Genomic DNA, 25,181 nt, shown 5'->3' on the forward strand with positions numbered 1-25,181 from the left:
GCCATTGTTCTCATTTTTTCCATCATAAAATTAGTTTTGCCAATTCTAGATCATCATTTCAATTGAACCATGTATAGTTGACCCTGGAATAACACAGGTATGAACTGTGTGGGTCCACTTATATGTGGATATTTTCAGTAGCTACTGTATGACTTTAACATTTTCTTTTCTCTATAGTTTATTGTAAGAATACAGTATATAGTACATAATGTATAAAATATGTCAGTATACTGTTCGTATTATCATTAAGTCTCCCAGTCAGCCATAGATTAGTTGTTAAGTTTTGGGGGAGTCTAAGGTTATACATGGAATTTTGGAAGATTTTTGATGATGATTTCAGTTTCTTTAATCAGTATAGGGCTATTCGTATTTTTTGTTTCATTTTACGTTTTTCTAAGTTGTGGCTTTCAAGGAATTTGTTCAGTTCATTTACATTGCTAAATTTGTTGGCATGAAATTCATAATACCTAATTCTCTTAATGTCTATGTTCTGAGGTGATTGATTATTCTTCTTTTTAATAGTGTAAAATCTGTATTTTCTTTTTTTATCTCTTGACCAATGTCACTAGAGTTCGGTCAAATTTGTTGGTCTTCTGAAAGAACCTATTTATGGATGTAATTGTTTTCTATGATTTTTCTTTTTTAATGATTTCTTCTCTTTCCTTCCTTGCTCTGATTTACTTTGGGTTTACTTTTGTGCTTTTCCAGCTTAAGGTTGAAATATCGATTTTAGGCTTCTTTTTATCTTTAATATAAGCATTTAAAGCTGTACTTCTCACATTTTATTTCCATTTATCATTTGGTTTGAAATGCATTCTAATTTCCCGTCAAAGACTTTTTCTTTGACGTGTGGATTATTTAGATATATCTTGTTTAATTTTCAAATATTTGGTTGTTTCGTGGATACCTGATTATTGATTTCTAATTTAAATCTATTGTGGTCAGAGAACATATTCTATGATTTCCTTTCTTTTACATTTATTTAGAATTGTTTTCTTTTAAATTTGTGTAGACTTGTTTTGTAGTCCAGCATGGTATCCATCTTGCTGAATGTCCTGTGTGTACTTGAAAATGTGTATTCTGCAATTGTCGGGTGTAATGTTTTCTGTTAGTTTTGCCATCAGTTGCTGAGAGAGTTGTTAAAATCTTTAATTGCCTGTAGTGGACACTGCAAACTCTCCTATCTTTCCCTTTAATAATGTCCCATTTTCCCTTAGGTATTTGGAAGCTCTATTAGCAGCCTACACATTTATGACTGTTACGTTCTCCTTTCCTCTTCCTCCTATCAATTCCAGAAGGAGGGAGTATTAAGTATTCTCAAAAAATTCTGAGGAAAAAATGATTAACTATTTTTTTATATATAGCAAACTAGTAATTAGTTGTTTTTTTTTTTTAAATAATTACTTGGTCAAGTGTTGTGGGATCTCCGTGGAAAGCCTGCTGCTTTATTAGCAGATAGCTTTTTGACAACTTTCTCTATGCCAGTTGTTGTGTTTGGATTTTCTGTCTCTTCTGGCTCAGTCTGAGTTTAGCAGAGTAGTCTCATTATTTTTTTGGATTTGAGCTGGCTTCCTTTTCTTGATTAGGTTAGAGATGCTGATTTTTGTCAAGAAATAAGCTTTTTGACTTATCAGTCTATTCTTTGTTTCATTAATTTTTCTTTCTGTCCTACAGTTCACCTTCAGTCCCCCCCCCTTTGAATCATATGATTACTTATCATTTTTCTCCTTTAATTTTTATTGAACCACTACGGCTATGAATTATCCTGTTAGCACTGCTTGAGCTATGTCTTATGGGTTCTGAAAGGTAGTGTTTTCATTACTTTCTAGATATTTTGCAATTTTTATATTTGTTTTTGGAGAGTTTAAAATTTTTTAGGTGTTGGGAAACTTAATTTTTGATTTATTTGAATTTCTAGTGTTAAACAACATTGTGATCAGATAATCTTAGTACTTCCATTTTTTGGAATTTATTTATTTAATAACCTAACATGGCCGACTTCATGAGTCATAGGGATTTGAAAGTATTGAACACTCGTTTCTGGGAAAGTTTGGCATATCAATCAAATTTGTCTTACACTATGGTCTTTTTCTTGCTTTTTTTTTTTTTTGTCCATTTGTCTGTTATGAACAGAGCTAAAAGTCTCCCTCCACTAGTGTCTATAAGTCTCTCCTAATATCTCTTATAATTTCTGCTTTATAAATGTTGCTGCTTTATTTGATGCACAGATACTGTTTTTTGATTTCTAGCCTTGAACATAATAAATCCCCCTCCCCATTTTCTTTGCTGTTTAATGTTTTTGACCTAACTTCTATTTTCTGATGTGAAGACTGTGAATCACATTTTATTTGCATTTGCCTGGTGAACCTTTGACCATATTTTCAGCTTTTTGGAATCACTTGGTTTCAGGTATGCCTCTTGCATAGGGTTGGGTTTTGATTTGTGATCCCCTGTGAAATTCTTTTAAACAGGTGAGTTAAACACATTTACATTTATTGATGTTACAGATGTTTGGTCTGAATTCTGACATTTTGCTGAGAATATTTGCTATTTAGCTGTATTATTTTGTGTACTATCCTGATAGGAAGGTTTGTATTTTTCTTGGTTATTTTTATAGTTTTGTTAACTTAGGCCTCTTCCTTTGGGCAATATCTATTAGTTTTCTATAGTGAGGAACAATATTAGCATATTTTTTCTCTCCTTTTCCTCTACCACTTAATAACGTGTTAATAAATTTCTCTCAAGTATTTGCCTTTGACTTACCACTGGGTGATGTTTTCTGATTGCTTCAGCTGTAATTGGTGGGAATTAATGAGCTCATGTTCTCATCTTCTTTCCTCTTTCTTCTCCCATTTTTGTTAGCTCTATTCCTTTTGCCTTGTGAAGGCAAACATTTTACTCTACCACTATAATTCCCTGTTTTTAGTCTTCGTTCTATATTAAATATATTCAACATGTGCCATCCCTCCTTTGGCTGTGGTCTCTCTAGCATTCTCTTGGTGAATTCATCCAATAGTAGTTTCCTAGAGGGGCTCCTGGGAAAATTTTTTCCTGACGTCTATATTCAAAGATGTTTGTACCTTTCATATTGGAAGGATGGCTTGGGTAGATAATAAAATCCTTTGTTCACAAATTTTTTATATATCTTGTAGTTACTTTTTGGGCAATGAATATTGCTATGGAAAATCTAGGGTCACGTTGTTTTTGTTTTTGGTCTAGCCAAAAGAGCCCTTTTCTTTCAAGTGTGCTTATACTAGGATATATCTTAATGTTAACCATTCTCATCCAGTTTGCCCTGGTACCTAGTGTGCCCTTTGAATATGTAGATTTCTTTTATTTTAGGAAAGTTTTCTTAAATTTAACCTGAGTTGTTTTGTTCTGTTCTATTGATTTGGTTTTCTGCTTCCAAAATTCAATTATGTATAGGTTGTATTCTCTTTGCTTGTCATCTATAGCTACAATTTTCTAGTCTTTTTAAGCTATTTCCACTTCATTTTTCGGGGGTTCCTATTTTCCCCCCATATGCTTCTTCTCCCTCGTGCTCCTTTTCATTTTCACTTGTGATAGTTTTTATTCTTATTTTTCTTGAATTTTGACTATTCATATTTTTATCTCCTCACCTTATCTCTTTGCTGAGTTCTTATTCTGCTTTGTGATAGCCCTTAATAGAGGTGATTGAATTAAGTTTTAAAAATTCATGCCACAATGTTTGCTTAGAATTTTCATGTATGCTTTGGCTGTTCTGAGGCATGTTCATCAGGTAAGTTTTGGTGGTCTTTTCCTGTTTTAAATTTTAATATCTTTGAATTGATGCTGTGCCATTAAAAAATGTTACTCATCACAGAATGTCTTGAACTACCCTGTCCTAGCTATCTGTGGGAAAGTCCTTTGGGGGTATGTGTGTAAGGGGGTGCTGGGGACAGGGCGGCCTTTTATACTTAACACTTGCCATACTCTCTGCTTCACTGTTTCCACAGACATTCTGCTTCCTGCTAAAATGGCCTTTCTGTATATCCCTGCCCTCTCTGCTTCTCTGAACCAAACCGTGTCCAGGAGATCGTCTGCTGCCAGCCCTGCTGCCCCTCTGCCCACTTCCTTTGCTACATCAAAGGGGTATATCTTTTGCACTTCAGGGTGAGCCCCTCACCTTCAGAGAGCACATGGTTGCCGAGTTTCCTGAGATGCGCTGCCCAGGGCTATGTTATTCTCTCGTTGTAGTCTCCTCTTTTCCTGTCTTCTCACTAGTAAGGCCTCTGCTTTATCTCCACTACGCCTGCTCTAGATTTCGTGGATCTTGTAATATGCAAAGAATACAGGTTGTCACTTCAGGGTGAGCCCATATTCATATAAAATACATTTTGCTGGCATTTTGTGATCTCTTGCCACTGGGCCTGTTTGCCTCCCCCTCTCATTTTGGATTCATGGCTGATACTAACTAATTTTAGCAACCCTATACAGTTTATTTGAATTGTTTTGCTGTAAATGGAGCTCCCCCATTTACCTTGCTTTGTGTGATATCCAGGATGAGAAAGTTGGTGTTCCATGGGCATGTTTATTTTGGAGGTCTGATGTACTCTTTAAAAGGTCCCTGTATTAAGGATAGACTTTTAGGGGAATAAGGGTGGAAGCTGGAAGAGCTGTTATGAAGCTATCATAGCTATTCAGGTGAATTAACGAAGGACTGCATGACAGTGGTAACTGGAAATTGTGAGTAGTTAAATTCTGTTGAAGGGAAGCTGATTTGGGATTTGCTAATGGATTGGTAGAATGAGAGTGGGGGGTCATTTGCAACTGTGCATATTTGTTTTTCAAATTCTTCTTTTTGGGGAGCTCACTGCTGACTTTTGAGTAGGACCTGTTCACAGGAAGACTTACCTTAAAGTGCTTGCCATCTTGCCCATTTGTGAGAATGAGCAGGGCTTTACTCATTTTACTTCTCGAGTGGTGTCCTCTGGTATATTTAAATGCTGGATGGAACTGCTTTTCCTTTGTTCCAAGTCCGTTGTAGAGGTCTTAAGTTTCCGTGGGCTCAGTTCTGCATCTCTTCCTGGTCCCACCAGCTATATCAGGAGTCCTCAAGATGCACATTTTCTATTCTGCTTAGAAGCTGGTTCTTGGGCTGGTTCAGTGGGGTTGATGCTGTAGCTGCTCCACATACAAGGAGAGAGCCTACCCAGCCATTCTTTAGTCATCTCACGAACTGTCCTGATGGGTGCCTTAAAGCTACTCTTGCTCGCTAAACTGAGGATCCTTGGTCAGAACGGCTTCCAAATCTGCTAGGGACTCTTTCAACATGTATTTGGATTGTGGCCCTTTCCACTTAGGTTTATTCATTATTAGTATGATCCTATCTGTGTTTTATTTTGAGAAGTTTATCAGAATTTCTGGTCTGCTGTTTTGTTTTTGTCATTTTGGTGGGATGGTTGGAGGGCAGGCAAATTCCTGTGCTTACTGTCTGCCATCTTGACCTGGTTGAATGCACTGTTCCTTAAGAATTGAGTGAAGGGGATATAGAAGAAAAAACTGGGGAAGGAGATTTTTCAGATTCAGAGGTTAGAAAATGAATTGGCTAATACATAATATACTGTTCATTCAGGGCCTACTTCTAGCTTATACTGCTTTCATAGCTGCTCAGTATGGGATAAACATAATTGGGTGTCACTTTTTTCCTGAAGATTCCCCCTTGAAGAGTAGAATCTCATGTATTTAATTTTTGTCCATGGGAAGTCTTACATCATCCATATTAAGTTTCTGAAGTTACCTATCTGTAATCATGTGACTTTTTGAAATGACCTATAATTTTATATTTTTCCTATTTTAGGAAATTACCTTAAGTTTTAATAAAAGATGGGATATTGAAGACTGCTTTGTGGGAGATACTCCGAACATTTAAAACATGTTTTAAATGTAGAGTTTGCATAAGTAGCAAAGTTACAGATATTGCAAATTTTTTCTCTTGTATTAAATTCCTTCAAAGTACATTTCCTTACTAGGTTGTGTTTTGGGTATTAATTGCAAAGCTAAACCTCAACTATTTATGATGGTTTGCGTACTAAATTGGAATGTTATTTTATGATGTCACAGTAGTATTTAATGTTTCATATTAAGTATTAATATTAATGCACTGAGGCAGGAATTAGGATTAAAGCTTTTAAAGCATTCCTCCTCCCCCGCCCCCCCCCTGCCATGGGCCAAAGAAAGTGTTGGTTCATTTTTCTATGTAGTGCAGGGTAACTACATTTGTGGACTTTATTCTAATATCTTTCTCATTTTAACCTGCCCAGAGTATCTTCCTAAACCCCTTCTAGGATTAGCTTTGGCCAAGATGAATGCTCAGGCATGTTATCCAGAGAGAGGTCTTTTCCCACAATGAAATGCAGTTCCAAAAAAACTAGAATTTGAACCCAACAATCCGTTATTTGAGACATCTGTCCAGGGAGAACACTGAAAAATTTATGTTGCTGCTCCCAGTACCATTCCCACATTTGGTAGGAGGACACACGGGACTCAGCATATAGTTGTACTCAGGGCTAAGATTTAATTCCAGTGAAATGATACAGAGTAAGATCCACAGAGGAAAAGACTCGTGGGGCAAAATTCATGGGAAACCAAGTGGAAGATTCCAAGCATCTCTGTGAAATCACACAGCACAAGCTAATTCCTCAGCACATGAGAAGTGTTGTGTACCAGGGTACTTATTGGAGGGTGGGAGGTACACACCTTCTGCCTTGTTCATACCAAAATGCCAGACTTCCAGAAGGAAAGACGACATTGAGAGTAAACCACATTGTACAGCTTCTGCATGGTGAGCCATTCTAAGCCCCTGATTCCTCCGCATTGTAGACCCTGTGGCTGCCCATGCAGATTTTCTTTGCCATTGTCTTGTTTTCCTATGTAACAGTCACTTTAATCTTACTGATGGTAAGAGTGCTCTGTATGAAGTGTTGATATTATAACACCTCAAAGGCATGGGGCAGACTTGTAGGAGGGTGGAAACAAAGGGCAGTGAATTTTATTGACTGGCAGTAATAAGCTACTACATTCAGCCTTAATCATGCCTTTTATAAGTGTGTGAACACTTATTTCTAAGGTATCACTTCTTAGGCTCTTAGCAATAATGGCAAAAGAGTAAAAGGGTTGGGGATGGTGACGTGTCAATTTTGCGCAATAAGGTTACAAATTATGATTCCTTATAACAGCATTAATCTTAAACATTTTGACAGCTATCCAGGATTATGAAACTGCTCAGGAACACAATGAAAACGATCAGCAGATTCGGGAAGGTCTAGAGAAAGCACAGAGACTACTGAAACAGTCACAAAAACGAGATTACTATAAAATCTTGGGAGTAAAAAGGTGAATTTAAAATTTGCATTATTTTTAATCAACTGGTTTAAAGCTAATCATTGCTCTTTTTTTCCCTCTTGGATTCATTTCCCTATGAAATTTTGTTCATAAATTAAACCTTTAACAGTCTTAATTTTATAAGATGTTCTGAACACGTTACAACTTTCTTTGATAGAGACTAGTAATGTAACTATGGAGAATTAGTAGTTGGTGACGATGATATACTGTAGCATGAATAGGTCCTTAGGCTAGATTTCTTAAAGAGGGTAGGAGTGAGCATTTTTTTTGATGGGGTTGGGGAAAGAACTGTAGGCCTAAAAATAAAGTAGTATTTTTAGAATCAACTTGTAGATACTGTGGGATATTTAACTTAACATGCACTTTTATGTAAGATACATCTTCCCTGAACAAAGAACATTGGTTTGTTCTTTAAGTAAGTTAATGTACAAGCAAAATAGAAAGTGTGCTTCAAAGTATCTCTTTTAATGCCAATAAATCATGGTAGCTTACAAATTCAGAAAGTTTAAAAAATGGGTCTATGTGAATTTTTTTAAGGGAAAATTGTAAAGATCAGGAGTACTTTAATTTATTCCCAGTAAGATTCTAATCTTAGTGAGCAAGTAAATTAGGAAGCCTGACCAGTTTTAATGATCATCCAGAGCTGTATGTCGTTCAACCTGTGACACCATTAGGAAAACCAGGTTGCTAGTTTGCCAGTGGGATTTTTAACTGTCTCATGTTTTTGTGGCAATGTGTTGAGTACTTAACTAATAATCAATTTTTAAAATCCCGCAGAAATGCCAAAAAGCAAGAAATCATTAAAGCATACCGAAAATTAGCACTGCAGTGGCACCCAGATAACTTCCAGAATGAAGAAGAAAAGAAAAAAGCTGAGAAAAAATTCATTGACATAGCAGCTGCTAAAGAAGTCCTCTCTGATCCAGGTATCACTTGCCTTTAACATGTTCTGTTCTCTTGAAATGGCTGAATTGGTGTCTGGCGACTTAGCCCTCTTCCTTTGCCTGCCATAGATGGCAGCATCAGAGAGGACAGCAGGCAGCCCTGGGGCTGGTCCCAGCCTTGCAGTTTCAGAAGTCCAGTTTTATGTGTATTCTCGTAAGACTCAGGGACCCTCATGTTTGCAGCACAGTTGAAAGGAAACAAATACGGAATTGACAGGCCTGAGCTTGACTCTTATCTCTGCTTGAAAAAATGGGCTTCTTTTCACCTGTGATGTGAAAGCACAACAGTGACAGGGATCTCTTAGGTTCCTTCCAACTGCATAGATCAATGATGAATTTTTTATACCAAACTTACAGGAGCTTGATTAGGAAACGAGGTATCAGGCTGGAGTGTGTCGTGGTGGAAGAAGAGCATATATCTAGCCCAGGGGCTGCCTGCCCTGTGTGTGTTCCCCAGGAACCTTGCCTTAAAAGTTCATTATATTTATCATATGCTAAAATGGCCTGGAAAGAATGAGACAGCTAGGAATTTAGGTAATACTGGCAATAGTTTGACATTTCCAGGGGCAATTTAATGTTAAGCTAAAACTTACTGCTTTTTGTGGCTTCCCATGTCCCTGGGAGCAGAAGCTATGATTTCAGCTAGACAAATGCAACAAAAATAGAAGGAAATCAAGTTTTATGCCTATGTGACAAATCTTTCTTGAATACCTACTTATGCTGTGGAATTGAAGTTCAACAATCCTTTGTTCCCAAATAGTTTATAAGCCAGTAAGAGAGACAGAAGTGTACTTAATGAGTATACAGTAAGATACATACTGTCTGTTCTTTCATTTGCTGAATAAGAGTCCATAACTTCCTTTGCTGGTTCTGGCCTCTTAGTGTGCACAGGTGTGGCAGCTACATCAGGCGGGGAGTTGGGGCTGACAGTCACGAAAGCATGCATTGAGGAAGAACTGCATGTTTAATTACTAAGAGTTCTTTTTTGTTCTCTGTTCCTTTTTCTAATCTCTGAGGATATTAGCTTGCTCTTCTGCCACCTGTAATGTTCCTTTCTCCCAATCTCTGCATCTCTTCTAGTTAGGGGTTTTCCTCAGGACTAACAGGCACAGCAGTGGAGGTGACCTTGCTTACCCTCAGGTCTGAGGGACCTTAGTTCCGTTCAGGTTTAATGGTGAAGCGCCAGAAAGCTTGGTGGGCTGATGAGGTTGTGCTTGGCTGACTTCATTACTGGGGTTGGAATGGTGACCTGGCTGTTTGATCAGAAAAGTGTGACTTTTGGAGGTCTCTTTCTCTGCAATTATTACTTATTTCCAGAGAAGAATTTCCTTGGGTAGCTTCTTGTGAGGAGAGGATTTAGGGGGCCTGAATTTCAATGACAGCCATTTTCAACCCTGGCGCTCACCCTCTTCCATGTGACTGGTGTTTTCCTAGTCTGTTTTTGTGAAACCAAACCTCTGATCTGGGTGGAATGAGAGATTTGAAGATCAGGCACAACTGTTTTGGTAATTGGTTCCCCGATCCTACCTCTCAAGTATTGACCTCACACCTTAGTCAATCCATGAGTCGGCTGGTTTCTTTTATAGAAATGAGGAAGAAGTTTGACGACGGAGAAGATCCCCTGGATGCAGAGAACCAACAAGGAGGTGGCGGCAACCCTTTCCACAGAAGCTGGAACTCATGGCAAGGGTTCAATCCCTTCAGCTCAGGTGGACCTTTTAGATTTAAATTCCACTTCAATTAAACCGGCTGTTGTTTTTTTTTTTTTCTCTTCTTCCTTAATTTTTTAAAGATTAAAAACAAACAAACCCTGTTCCAGGATCCTAATGAAAAAACAAATTTCAAATCTTTGTTTGTCCATGACCAAAGAGTTATTTTAAGAAGAAAAATCTCTTCGTATCCATTTTAGATTTGAGGCTGATGAGGGAAGGGAGGTAAGGAATGGTCCTGTTTCTGACAAAGCGGCTTATGTATCTCTTGTGAATGTCTGGAAGAAGGGGTCTGAAGCAGGCCCACCCATGGCAGTGCTCACATATTTTGTATTTTTCTGTACTGGAGTATGCAGAAATTTTCTTCACAGCCTTGCATAGTATGTCAGTGCCTATGTGTGGAAGGAGCTATAATCTTCACGAGAACAGCTTGTATTTCAGCATTCTTAATGAGAATATTAACATCTGGAGCTGTATGTTCTTAGGGACAGCTTCGCTTAGATTTTGGTCAGTCCAATCACTTGCAAATATTTGTTAAATTTCAGGGGCAGCTGCATTTCCATCTCCCTACTAGCGTGAACATGGCTGTCACTGAAGGAGGGGCAGAGCCAATCTTATAGAGAAACTGCTACCAAATTGTTCAGTACCTGCAACAGAATACTGAAATAGAATTGCAAAACCTCTGGGCCTTTTTGTTTAATATGAAACACAAAAAATTAAGTTAAGGTCAGGTAATACAGCAGTGGTATTATTTAAAATATTGCTGAAGTGCAGAGTGAAATACTTTAACTGAAGTATTTCCAATGACAGGATTGACTTAGAAATGTAAAGTTGCTTAGTCAACGTAAATAGAATGCCCCTTTCCCACTTTTAATGAATACAGTGACACAGCTTCTCTTACCTCCTGGCTGCCCCTCTTGGACTATAGTGACTCCACATGGAACCTGTTGAAGGTGGGCGCTAAACAGTGGACCTGCCCTATTACTAGACCAGGACGCCTCTAGATTTCCTCCTGCCAATAAAAAAAATACAGGTTTACAAATCTAGTTGGCTCTGGCTGTATTATCAAGATGGCAACTCTTCTTGGGATACCTTCTTAGCTTTTAAGAAATGAACTATTCAATCTTTGTATATTTGATAATTTTTTCCCTAAGAAATGGGTGTTACTTTAATCAAGAACATTAAATATTTATGAAACTATTGATGCTGCATTTAAAATCTAATAATTACTTTAAAGAATTATTACCTTTATTCTAGAAAGGTTTTTGTCTCAGCATTTTAAGCAGTATGGGTCTAATACATTGTTTTTATGAAATCAAGCATTTTAATTTTTAGTTGTGGGAGGTATCCTGACTAGTAATGTCTACAGCAGCCAAGCACAAATCATTTTCTTCTACAGCCATCCTGAAACATATGTGGAAAATATTTTTTTTTAAACAGACAAAAATCACATAGTTCAGTTGGGTAAAACACATAAGTGCTTTTTGCATCTATTTCTTACCAATAAACTTAACAATGCATTTTGAAAACCAGTGAACAACTTGCAGCTTTCATTTTGTTTCAATGTCTCAAAATTCAAGCCAGTGCAAAAATAATTTCCAAGGGAAATTCATTATATTTAATCAGTTTTATCAGAAATATTTTTTCCAATCTTATGTCACTGTGACCTCTTTGAAATCTAGCAATGGCCTCTACCTTCTTTCAAAACTAAGAATTTTCACACACAGTCAGAACAAAGGAAATATCAAATCACTTGCCCTTCCATTCAGAGGAGAGGATCCTAAGTTGCCAACACCATGGGATCAGAAGAATTGCAGGCTGGGCCACATGGATACATGTCTTGGACACCCATTACCTCACTGCCTGCAAACCTGCTGCCCAGAGAGTTGTTTGCATTATTTTTTCTCTACTTGTAATAACCATAATTCTTGTTCATAAAGTCTTACCATGGATTTAATTGAGTCATTATAACAGAAATGTGCAGTTTCTTGCCTGTTTTCACTGTAGAGTAAAAGCTATAATGCCAACTGCCAATGCCTCTGAGGAAAATTCTCTGGAATCTGTTTTGCTGATCGATGAAGAAAACAACCCTTCAGTCTTGATGGGCATCAGCAGGCTTCTGGTATCCACCTGAATGGGAAAAGTCACACCATGTTTCCTTAACAGTGACTGTGAAAAAACATGTATAAAGGGATAGTTGTTCCTCTTGCTGGCTAGTTGGGGATCATGATGCAATGGAAAGCAGGTGACCAAGAAAGCACTTGACTTGTTTGGGCTGCTTTCACTTACCACTCTCTAGTCTGTTTTTGGAGACAGCACGTGCTGGGTAACCTTTATGGCTCTTTCTGAAAAAGTAAAATCAGAAGGGCACTCTGCCTTACCTGTAGGATGTTTCCTTCTTAAACTCCTCCATTCCTTTTTGGTGAGCTCCAGAAGTGAAGTATTGCTAGTCTATATACATTGTGGATATTTTCCACAGCAGCAAGTATTAAACATATCAGCCTATACATGTGACAAAGTTATAAAAAGAGAATAATTTATTGCCCATTATTGAAAGTTTATGCTTTCTTACCATGGATAAATGAAAACATCTTCAATACCTTACTGATGTGAATTGGATGTAACATAATACTAATTTTAAAATGTCTTAGTCAGTATTAAAAGTTTATTTTAAATATCAGTATGGAATCATAATTTTGGGGGACTCTGATAGTGGAATGTAAAAACTACCCTCAAGTTTTTTCAGAGAAAAATACTACTGATAACGGAGTAGAAAAAAAAGTTAGCAGAATTACAATTTCAAATTGGCACCATTTCTATTCATGGTGAAAAATGAAAATGAAAGATTTCACCTTTTAAGATATGAAACTGGTCAGAATTGTATGTGATTTACCATGAAAAAAAATGCATTAAGATGCTTAAGTTAAAAATGGTTCCCGTCAGGTCTGTGTTAGAGCCATGTTCCTCAAAGGTACAGGGCATTGGTGACAGGCCTTGCAAAAAGTTTGCATTGAGTACACATCAGTGGTATAACCTAGAGAAATTCATGGAATTTTACTGAATGTAATTTACTTTTCCATATTTATAAAGGAAGAAGGCAAATGCTAATTTGTCAACAAATAATATCCTTATTCTAAATTAAATCAGATCATTCCTTTTAGCAGCAGAGTTTATTCTTAATGGCAAATGTTATAATTTTTTTAATGGATGATCTCATTTGCTGAATGATTTAAGAGTAAAATTAGCCACTGCGTGGCTTTGTGTATAGTAACAGGTTTTGTTGCACTCATCTGTGGTTGAACCTCTTACCTGCTGTGGAAAGCAGAGAAGATAAAAACTAGAGACGTTTGAGAAGTTAAGATGTTACTCCTATAAGACTACAGTTTGTTTTGAATGAGACAAGACTAAGTAACCTAATCCATCTCAATTTAGTTTTAATAAAATAACTGAAAATTATTTGAAATGGGTCTCAGACATGTCACAAATATGGGTACTATTTTTATGCCCGTGTATTTTCACATTTAATAAAAATATTTATGGTTAAAATAGTACTTTTTTGCTTTTGATTCATTTTTAGTCTTTTGGAAAAGTCTATTTTCCAACTTTGCTTTACATATAATCAGTGACTAAAGTGACAAAAGGGCTCCTCCTGTATGCCAGTTGAAAATCAGGAGCACAAAAAGCAGAAATGGCTAAAATCCCACCCTCCCCACCTGCCCATGTCCTCGGACAGCTAGGGTTAAAGTGGATGGTTCTTCAGTTTCAATACAGTTAAAATCTAATACGTAAATTGGCTTTGTTTGAAGACTTTCCCTTTTATACCATAATTTGTACATTTCTGGGTAAGTCCTCAAAGGGGGTGGGAGAGGGGATGACACTGCTGCCTATCTCAAATTTCTAATGACAAACAAAAGTAGCTTCTCAGTTATATATTTTACGTATCCTAAAACTAAAGGATGGCTAGAATGCCTGTATAGAACTTTCCGAGAAATCTCAAGATTTACAAATTCTTAATAACAATATGCATGATATGAGCAACTGGCCTTAGTCTGAAGACAAAAAAATACCTGCAACAAGCATAAGGGCTGCCAGAACAGAGAGGAAGTCCCTGTAAAGAAATATCTTATTTATAAATCTGGATTTTCAGATACAACATATCAATCATGTGGAAATGAGCCATGTAAATTTAGTCATTTAAATCACCAGAAACTGGGAGGGGAGCCATCGAGACTGAATTTACATTATTATGCAATTCTAGCTTTTCTATGAAATATACAATCTAGCATGTTGGACATGACAGTAATAAGCATGGGAATCAGGTGCCTTTGCCTAGCCTATCCTTTCTATAAGATTGTTACAGAAGTGAAAACAGACTACCACCTTATAGTCTGTTGGGGCTTCTGCCCAGAACACCACAGCAGACCTCAGGTGAAGTGGACTGGAGCATCTGGCCTAAGCCAGGAGCTTACGGAGTCTCTTACCTTTCACCAAGCCCAGATGTTTAGACCTGACTCCAAAGAGGAGTGAGCCAGAGAGCACAGAGAGTATGGTGGAGTTGGTCAGCCCAGGCCAAGTTACCACTGCAGTCTTTGACAGCATCCCTTAGGATCTCTGAGAGCCACAGGAACAATCTAGTTCCATCTGGGTAGGCCAAACCTGGAGCACTGGATTTTATCACAAACACAAACAAGTAACAAAGGCAGGGTGACTGGGAGAGAGAAGGGGCTTGCGATCTCTTGTTAGAAATGAATGAAACTGCTGGGAACAGAGTACTTAACTGCAAATACTCTATGGGCTATACTGTCAAATAGAGAAGGATTAGACTTGTTCAGAGGAGCTCAAAAGAGCAAGACTAGAGACTGCTAGTAGACGGCTTCTGGCTCATTGTGGACATACCTGTACTGAGCTGTCCAAAACTGGACCAGCCTTTCTCTACGGGCAAACAGTTCTCTCTCACTCTGGGCGGCTCCAAGATGGCCTGAAGCTCTACTTGACAGGGCCTTGTAAGGGGGGATGGCACACTGGCTGGAGGCTATACTCTAGTAAATATTCCCCAAACCTTACTTATTAACAGAATCATCTGGAGAGCTTAATAAACAATCATGATTTCCCATGCTCACCTCAGCCCTACTGAATCAGCTTCTTAAGGGGAAAGGTTCCTGATGACATTGAAGTTTCTTCTAGTCCCAAGATCCTAAGATTCTAGAATAGTTGGATAGTTTTTGAACATTTAGTATTCCTATTCATCTATTATTAATATGCAGCAGGAAAACAAAGTTTACATTCTTATCTTAGTTTCTATAAAAGTAGCCAGTTCTTTTTTAAAAAGAATATGCACATACCCTGTAAGTCCACAAATATTTTATAAAATAAAATTCAGAAATCTAAAAATACAAATACAGCATAAAACAGATGATTTAAGATAAAATAATGATTACAATGCAACATTACTTCCATTTTAAAACAACGGTTAAGGTATAAATGGGCTTAATTTTTTTTTTTTTATTATTCAGAAATAATCATGAGTCCTTTCTCAGAAGAAAACAAAATATGTTTCTCTAATTTTAAATGCATTCCATAAGAAAATATGAATGTACAAAGAGCTGGAATACACAAAGATGTAGATGGTTTGCTAAATCCCCATGAGTCAGATATGTTCTGCTGGGTTACCTGGCAAAATATCACTTTAACTGGTGAAAAGCCACTGTTTTAAGCAATCAGAAAAAAAGGAATAATCTAGTTTTAAATACTCAAAGGTCATTTCTTATATAACTTAAATTATTTAATACTTTCAGTACATGTATTTTTAAATTGAAGAATATTCCACTGATCTTTAATGAAACTTCCAAAAGTCTTAGTAGTACTTCCATTCTTCCCCAGCAGGTGGCAGATTTCTGGTCATTTTTATCTTCTTATCAAAGCCAGTGCTAGAGTTCATCGTGTGCCAAAACTGCAGGGGAGGAAAGTTTATTTAGTTCTTGAAATCTTAAATATAAAATTAGCCTAAATCTCACTGATGTAGAGGAGACGCAAAAAACACAGGTGCTGACTGAAGATCCTTTTGTTAGTTTAGTACCCATTTGCTTCATTATGAGACATGAGAATAAATCCTTGTCCATTATGGCATCTACTGTATTGTATCGTAAAGATGTGCCTTCTTATCCACCTAGCAATGAGTTCTCATGAACCTATGAGCACAAGGACCATACCTTATTTATCTCTGTTACCTCTAGGACCTAGCATTCTGCCTGGCAATGGAGACCTTGAAAAATACCAATTACTCACCATACACAAAGTTTCCTATCATTAATGTAATGGAACAACAGAGCACGAGACATACGTGGTCCTCTTCTATGATGGGAGGAGAGAGTATTCAAAGATAGACATACGTACTATACAAATGTGAGAATCAATACTAGCGAAGGCTCTTAGAGACAAAATGGTTTCTTTCCCTTCTGCACCACTGAGCTGTCACATATGGATTTAAGAACACTTAGAATACAAAATCATATTTTCAGGTAGAAACTGATTAAAATACAACTTAAATGCTTTCTGTTCCACAATTCAAGATGGCAGACTATGTTTCTCCACTAAATTCCACTTGAAAAATAAAAAAGGAATAACTGATAATAGGAGAAGTGGTTATATGACACATCATTGGAGCACAATTGTCAATGGATTTCTAAAAATGGAAATCAATATACAAGCTCCGATGATGAGTTGATATTCCTGACAGAGGAGGCTGGGATAGCTTCCTAACAGAAAACACTGGTGGGAAGTAAGTCAGTGAAGCAATTAACTGAAGCACTCTGGAAAATCTGTGCCTGTCAGCTCCCCACTCTCATTCTTCCTAGTGCATCCAAGTGAATCTGACAAGCTGTTTATTCCAAGAGAAAAAGCAGAAGACTATTCTTGAAAACAAATTGAACAATCTATGGATGAGGGTGGGGTGGGGCGGGAAGCACAGAGGCAGAGAGAGAGAGGGTAACAGAGAGCTAGATACAGACAGGTAGATATATTTGTATGAGTGTTGATGCTCTTGAGTAAAGTATCCTCATCTTTTGGGTAGGGTAGTGTGTGGGATAGGCTTTGATTTATTCCATGCCCATACATCTAGAGGGATCCTGCCAGTTATATACCATGCTAATGTACCTAGAGCTACCAGTTAACCCTCCCATTCAAAGGAGAAGTCTATTGGAGAAACAGACACATTTACATGGCATAGGAAACCTATGCCAGCTATCTATATTAATCAGTCTAATTGTTCATTCTTAAATATATACAAAGAGCCAAGGCTCTCCAGGCATCTGAGGAAGACCAATAGCAAAAAACAAACAAACAAAAAAATGAGGACAAAGATGATCACAAAAAATGACTCACATAATGGAAACAAAGATAAGAGAACCAAAAAAATACTTAAAATAATTCCAATTAATATTTTCCAGAGATATCTGAAAAATCAATGAAGCCATAAAACAAGAACTGAAACTCAAAGGGAGCAAGCAGGGAAAAGAAAGATCTGTTGGAAATTAGGATGTGACTGTCCCTCTCAAAAAGACTAATAGAAGGGTTAAAAATAAAGTAAAAAAAAATTTCCCAGAATACTGAGGGGAATATAAAAAGAAAATGTAACCACAGAAATATGAAGGATCATAAGAAACTGTTAAGATTAACTATATGCCAACAAGCTGGACAACAAAGGAAAAATGGATACCTTCCTAAAAACATATAACCTACCAATACTGAATAAAGAAGAAACAAAATCTGAACTGACCACTTACTATAAGGAGACTGAATCAGTAAACAAAAACCTCTCGACAAAGAAAAGTCCAGGACCAGATAGCTTCATTAGTGAATTCTGCTGAACATTTAAATAAGAATCAATACCAATCCTTCTTGAACTTCCAAAAAATAAAAGATGAAGGGATACTTCCAAAGTAATTTTATAAGGCCAGCATAACCCTAATACAAAAACCAGAGAAGGATACGATAAGAAAATTACAGGCCAATATTCCTGATAAACACAGATGTAAAAATTCTCAATAAAATATTAGCAAACCAAATTCAACAATACATTAAAGGGATCATACACCATGATCAAGTGGGATTTATTTCATGAATGCAAGGATGGTTCAACATCTAGAAATCAATCAATATCATATACCACATTAACAAAGGATAAAAATATGATAATTTCAGTAGCTGCAGAAAAAACAATTGACCAAATTCATGATCCATTTATAAAAACTCCCAAAAAAGTGGGTACAGAGGAAACATACCTCAACATAATACAGGCCATATAAGACAAGCCCACAGCTAACATCATACTGAACGATGAAAACCTATAAGCTTTTCCTCTAAGGTCAGGAACAAGATAAAGATGCCCATTATTGCCACTTTTATTTAACACTGTACTGAAGTCCTAGCCATAGGAATTAGGTAAGAAAAAGGAATACAAGGCAACCAAATTGGAAAAGAAGTAGTAAAACTGTCACTATTTGCTGATGACATATATAGAAAACCCTAAAGACTCCACCAAAAACTGTTAGAATAAGCAAGTTCAATAAAGCTGCAAGACACAAAATCAATATACAGAAATCTATTGCATCTCTACACACTAATAACAAGCCATCAGAAAGAAAAATTGAGAAATCTCATTTACGGTTGCATCAAAAAGAATAAAACACCTAGAAATAAATTTAATCAATGAGGTGAAAGACTTGTAACATTGAAAACTATAAGACATCGATGACGACACAAATAGAAAGATATTCCATGCTCATGGATTAGGAGAATTAATATTGTTAAAATGTCCATACTACACAAAGCAATCTACAGATTCAACACAATCCCTACCAAAATTCCTATGGCATTTTTCACAGAAATAAACCATCCTTAAGTTTGTATGGAACCAAAAACACACCGAATAGCTAAAACAATCTTAAGAAAAAACAAAGCTTGAGGCATCATGCTTCCTGATCTCAAACTATCACAAAGCTATAGTAATCAGAACAGCATAGTATTGGCATAAAGACAGACACACAGATCAATGGAACAGAACAAACAGCTGAGAAATAAACCCATGTGTATATGGTCAATTAATATACAACAAAGGACCCAAGAATATACAATGGAGAAAGACAGTCTCTTCAATAAATCATGCTGGAACAAGTGGATAGCCACACACAAAAGAATGAATCTAGATCGCTATCTTACATCATACACAAAAAATAACTCAAAATAGATTAAAGACTTCAATATAAGACCTGAAACCATAAAACTCTTAGGCGAAAACATGGTAAACTTGTTGACATTGGTCTTGGTGGTGATTTTCTGACACCAAAAGCAAAGGCAACAAAAGCAAAATAAATGGGACTATATCAAACTAAAAAGCTTCTGCACAGCAAAGGAAACAACCAACAATATGAAAAGGCAATCTATGGAATGGCAGAAAATACTTGCATATCGTAAATCTGATAAGGGGTTAATATCCAAAATATGTAAAGAACTGATACAACTCAATAGCAGAAAGCAATCCAACTTAAAAAAAAGGGGCAAAGGACCTGAATAGACATTTCTCCAAAGAAGGCATACAGATGGCCAACAGTTACACAAAAAGGTGCTCAACATTACTAATCATCAGGAAAATGCAAATCAAAATCACGATGAGATATGTATCACCTCATACCTGTTAGAATGGCTATCTAATTATCAAAAAGAATTAACAGAAAGAATGTGGAAAAAAGGGAAGCCCTGTACACTGTTGATAGGAATATAATTTGGTGCAGTCTCTTTACTATGGAAATCAGCATAAAGATCCCTCAAAATTTTAAAAATAGAACTACCGTATGATACAGCAATTCCACTCTGGTTATATACCCAAAAGAAATGAAAATACTAACTTGAAAAGATATCTGCACCCTCACCACCTTCATGTTCACTGCAGCATTATTTAAAATAGCCAAGAAATGACAGGTTTTGGAGAAACGTGGCGGAGTGATGTCCCCAGAGCTCTCCCCTTGAAACAACAATAAGCTGAACATCTAAAACTCAACAAAACACCCCCAAACTGCACACCAGCACGTCTGAGCAAGGGATCTGCGCATAAGAGCTACCACAGGTCAGAACCCTGGCTGTGGGGTGGTGGTGGACTGGGAGAAATAAAGAAGCTGCCTCTCTGAAGCTGCCTCTCTGAAGCCGCCAGAGCTCTCTGTAGGAGGAGGGGGAGGGGAGAAAGAGCGTGAATTCTCTGAACAGCCCTGCCTGGGAAAGCTGTGAGCTCCACGGGGTCAGCAGCAGGGCCCAGTCATCAGAGCAGAAGGCAGAGGAACGTGGATGGTAGAGAAACAACAGTTGATTTTTCCGAGCCACGGTTGCAAAACCAAGGCTAAGCCAAACCAGAAGTCTCCTCCCCCCACTTCCTCGAGACTGATCACCGCGAAGCCCCAGGGGAATCTGAGAAAAAACTACCAAACCCGTCGCTAACACTGACAAGTCCTGAGACTGAGAGTAGTGAACATGATTAAACATCTATATGGGGTAAAAAAGGCATTATTAAAGCTTTATATAAAGCAGGGATCCAAGAGTCTTAGGCACCACCTACTGGAAATCAAAGGAAAAGCACCTTCTTTGCAACAGGCTAAAGAGAGACTTTTATATAATCTTTCTGGAAAAAAAGTTGAATACACTTCCATTAATGCCCAGGTGAAGAAATAATTCATTAAACACCATGAACAACCAAGGTGACAAGGTATCTCAGAAAGAAAGAGAAAAATCTCCAGAAAATAAGCTTACATAGAAATATGTGACTTAAGTGATAGAGAATTCAGGACGGTACTTCTGAAAAAACTCACTGAGTTCCAAAACGAGTCATACCAACAATTTCAGGAACTGAAAAAACACCTAGATGAGCAGAGCAAGAAGACTGAAATCCTCAAGAACACAATAGATCTTCGGGAGATAAAACACACACACACACACACACACACACACACTGCAAGAGGTGAAAAATGAAACAGCAAGCTTGGGAAATAGAGTCGACCAAATGGAGGAAAGAATCAGTGATATCGAAGACAGAAATCTAGAAATAAATCAGAAGGAAAAAGAGAGAAACCAAAGAATGAAAAATAATGAAAGAGAAATACAAGAACGAGCTGTCACCATCAGGAGAGGAAATATTAGAATAATGGACATTACTGAAGGCGAGGAAAAGGAGCAGGTCCTAGAAAGCATTTTCAGGCAAATAATTGACAAGAATTTCCCAAATCTAAGGAATGAGCTGGACCTTGGAATTCAATAAGTCAACAGAACACCCAATTATCTCCACTCAAAAAGGCCATCACCAAGACATTGTATTAAAATTATCAAAAATCAGCGAAAAAGATAGAATTCTCAGGGCACCCAGGGAGAATAAGACGGTAACTTATAAAGGAAAACCCATTAGATTATCTTCGGACTTCTCAACACAAACCTTACAGAAAGGAGTGGAATCAAATATTCAAAATATTAAATGAAAGGAACTACCAGCCTAGAATACTATATCCAGCTAAGCTCTCCTTTAGATATGAAGAAGAAATAAAGACCTTTCCAGACATACAAAAATTGAGGGAAATCTCCACTACGAGTCCTATACTACAGGAAATACCGAAAGAGGTCAGCTCACCTAAAACAAAATGACAAAAAAAACCCAACAAAAACAAAAAAAAACAATTAGGAGCAAGGTGACTATAGGCAAATAGAAGCAGAGGAGTGCAACTCTTACTAAGAACAGGGTATTATAAGCTTAAATAGTAAGAAGAGAATTGCTATCACAAGACAGTAATGAACATTCAGTATACATAGGGACGAACTGAGACAACAGTGACTGAAAAGTGGAGAATTCAAAGATCCAAATTCGCAAAGCGGAATGGAGAAAAGACATATGCAGAAGAATATGGACGACTGTGTATATATGTATGTATGCATGCATGCATGTATGTGTGTGTGTATGTGTGTGCATGTGTGTATATGTGTGTGTGTGTGTATAACTATCCTTTTCATATTTGTAATGGTGACCAGAGACTCAGAACTGAAATATGTAAATAAAACAAGAAGAACCAGAGGGAAAACCCACAGAAGTCATCCGAAATAAAGAAAACAAACACAAGGACAAGGAAGCAATGGAAACACTGAGCTACCAGAAAGCAAAAGATAAAATAACTATAAGAAGACCTCATATTTCAATAATCACCCTAAATATAAATGGACTGAACTCACCAATAAAAAGGCACAGAGTTGCAGAATGGATAAAAAAAACAAAACCCAACCATATGCTGTCTCCAGCGACATATCTCAGCTCCAAAGACAAATACAGACTCAAAGTGAAAGGGTGGAAAATGGTATTTCAAGCATGCGGCATTCAGAGAAAAGCGAGAGAAGTGGTACTAATATCAGATGAAACAGACTTCAAAATAAAAAAAAAAGTAAAGAAAGATACTGAGGGATGCTTCATAATAATAAAGGGAATCATGCACCAAGAAGACAAAAAACACTTATTAATATCTTTGTTCCCAATCAGGGAGCCCCGAAATATGTAAAGCAATTACTAACAGGACTAAAGAGAGAAACAGACCAAAACACTATCATAGTAGGGGACCTAAATACCTCACTGTCAGATATGCACAGATCATCCAAACAGAAAACCAATAAATAACATCCTTATATGTCACATTAGACCAACTGGAGATAACTGACATTTACAGAGCCTTCCATCCCAAAACAGCTGCTTATACATTCTTCTCTAGTGCACATGGATCATTCTCAAAGATCAACCACATACTGGGACACAGAGATAGCATCAACAAATATAAGAGGGTTGAAATCATACCAACCACATTCTCTGATCATAATGCTTTGAAACTAGAGATCAACTGCAGAAAGAAAGCAGGAAGAACCACAAATACATGGAGATTAAACAACATGCTACTGAAGAATAACTGAGAGAAGAAATAAAAAGAGAGATCAAGAGATACATAGAAACAAATGATAGTATAACATATCAAATCTTTTGGGACACGGCAAAAGTGGTCATAAGAGGAAAGTTCCTATCATTACAGGCCTACCTCTACAAACAAGAATGAGCCCCAATAAACAAGCTAATGCTTCATCTTAAAAAACTAGAAAAGGAAAAACAAAGCCTAAAGTCAGCAGAGGGAAAGAAAAAATTAGAGCAGAAATAAATGAAATTGAAAACAAAATACGATAGAAAAATTAATGCAACGAAGAGCTGGTTCTTTGAAAAGGTTAATAAAATTGACAAACCCCTGGCTTGACTCACTAAAGAAAAAAGAGAAAGGCCACAAATAAACAAAATCAGGGATGAAGAGGGGAATTTACGACTGATATCACAGAAATACAAAGGATCATACAACAGTACTATGAAAAAGTATATAACACCAAATTTAATAATCTAGAAGAAATGGACCAGTACTTAGAAAAATAGAACCTTCTTAGACTGAATCAAGAAGAACTGGAAACTCTAAATAGACCGATCAACAGTGTGGAAATGGAAACAATCATCAAAAACCTACCAAAAAGTAAAAATCCAGGACCAGGTGGCTTCACCAGTGAATTCTACCAAACATTCAAAGAAGATTTAATACCTATTCTCAAACTCTTCCAAAAAATGAAAGAGGAGGCAATACTGCCCAACTCATTTTATGAGGCCAATATTACCCTGATACCAAAACCTGGTTAAGATAACACAAAAGAAGAAAACTACAGACCAATATCTCTCATGAACACAGATGCAAAAACCCTAAATAAGATACTAGCGAACTGAATACAGCAACTTATTAAAAGGATTATACACCACAAACAAGTGGGCTTCATCCCAGAGGCACAGTGATGGTTCGACATATGGAAATCGATTAATGTTATACACCACATAAACAAATTAAAAAGAATCATATGATCATATCAATATATGCAGAAAAAGCCTTCGACAAGATACAGCATCCACTGATGATCAAAACACTTAACAAAATCGGAGCAGAAGGAAAGAACCTTAACATAATAAAGGCCATATATGACAAACCCTCAGTCAACATTATACTTAATGGTGAAAAACTAAAAACCTTCCCTGTAAGATCAGGAACAAGGCAAGGCTATCCACTGTAACACTGGAGGTCCTTGCAAGTGCCATCAGGCAAGAGAAAGGTACAGAAGGCAACCAAATAGGAAACGAAGAAGTCAAACAGTCACTATTTACGGATGACATGAGTTTCTCTATAGAAAACCCAAAAGACTCAAGAACATTATTAGAAACAATAAGCAAATACAGTAAAGTTTCAGGATACAAAATCAACATTCAAAGATTCATAGCATTCCTATATTCTAATAATGAAGTGTCAGAAAAAGAAATAGAAAAAAATAATTCTTTTTGCAATTGCGACAAAAAGAATAATACACCTAGGAATAAATCTAATGAAATATAATGAAAACTACAAGACCCTATATTAAAAGAAACTGAAGAAGATACAAAGAAATGGAAAGATATTCCATGTTCTTGGATTGGAAAAATCAATATAGTTAAAATGACCATATTACCTTAAGCATTATACAGATTTAATGCAATGCCCATCAAAATCCCATCGGCAGTTTTTAAAAAAATCAAACAAAAAAATCATCAGATTTGTATGGAAGCACAAAAGACCCCGAATTGCCAAAGCCATCCTGAGAAAAAAGAACAAGGCTGGAGGCATCACTCTGCTCGACTTCAAATTATACCACAAAGCGACAGTAATCAAAACGGGATGGTATTGGGAGAAACACAGACACACAGACCAGAGGAACAAAATCAAGAATCCAGAAGTAAATCCATATTTATATGGGCAAAAAATTTTGACAAAAAGGCCAAAAACATACAGTGGAGAAAGGAAAGCCTCTTCAATAAATGGTGCTGGGAAAACTGGAAAGGCACCTGCAAAAGAATGAAAATAAACTGTTGTCTATCACCACACACCAAAATTAACTCAAAATGGATTAAGGACCTGAATATAAGACCTGAGACAATAAATGCATAGAAGAAAACATAGGGACTAAACTCAAGGACCTTGGACCTAAAGAGGATTTTATGAATTTGATCTCAAAGGCAAGGGAAGTAAAAGCTAAAATAAATGAATAG

General features: G+C 36.9%; 2 protein-coding genes across 6 annotated transcripts in view; one reads left to right on the forward strand and one right to left on the reverse strand.

Moving 5' to 3' along the window:
* DNAJC3 (DnaJ heat shock protein family (Hsp40) member C3) overlaps nt 1–25,181 on the forward strand; it is an 87,811-nt gene that overhangs the window by 58,987 nt on the left and 3,643 nt on the right. For 2 of the 4 annotated variants that reach the window (XM_023528009.1, XM_011355498.2), the window contains 3 exons: nt 7,224–7,356; nt 8,143–8,291; nt 9,896–10,018. In XM_023528009.1, the coding sequence (XP_023383777.1) occupies nt 7,224–7,356; nt 8,143–8,291; nt 9,896–10,018 (405 nt within the window). Of the gene's footprint in view, nt 1–7,223; nt 7,357–8,142; nt 8,292–9,895; nt 13,570–25,181 lie in introns of those variants that run through there. The other 2 variants (XM_011355500.2, XM_011355499.2) reach the window with 2 other exon arrangements.
* Nucleotides 15,552–25,181, reverse strand: part of UGGT2 (UDP-glucose glycoprotein glucosyltransferase 2) — a 150,078-nt gene continuing 140,448 nt past the window's right edge. For both annotated transcript variants that reach the window (XM_023528008.1, XM_023528007.1), the window contains exon 40: nt 15,552–15,968. The gene's annotated coding sequence lies outside the window, so the exon portion shown is untranslated. The remainder of the gene's footprint in view (nt 15,969–25,181) is intronic.

Source organism: Pteropus vampyrus, unplaced genomic scaffold (genome assembly GCF_000151845.1).
Source record: "Pteropus vampyrus isolate Shadow unplaced genomic scaffold, Pvam_2.0 Scaffold21, whole genome shotgun sequence".
Classification (NCBI taxonomy): Eukaryota; Metazoa; Chordata; class Mammalia; order Chiroptera; family Pteropodidae; genus Pteropus; species Pteropus vampyrus.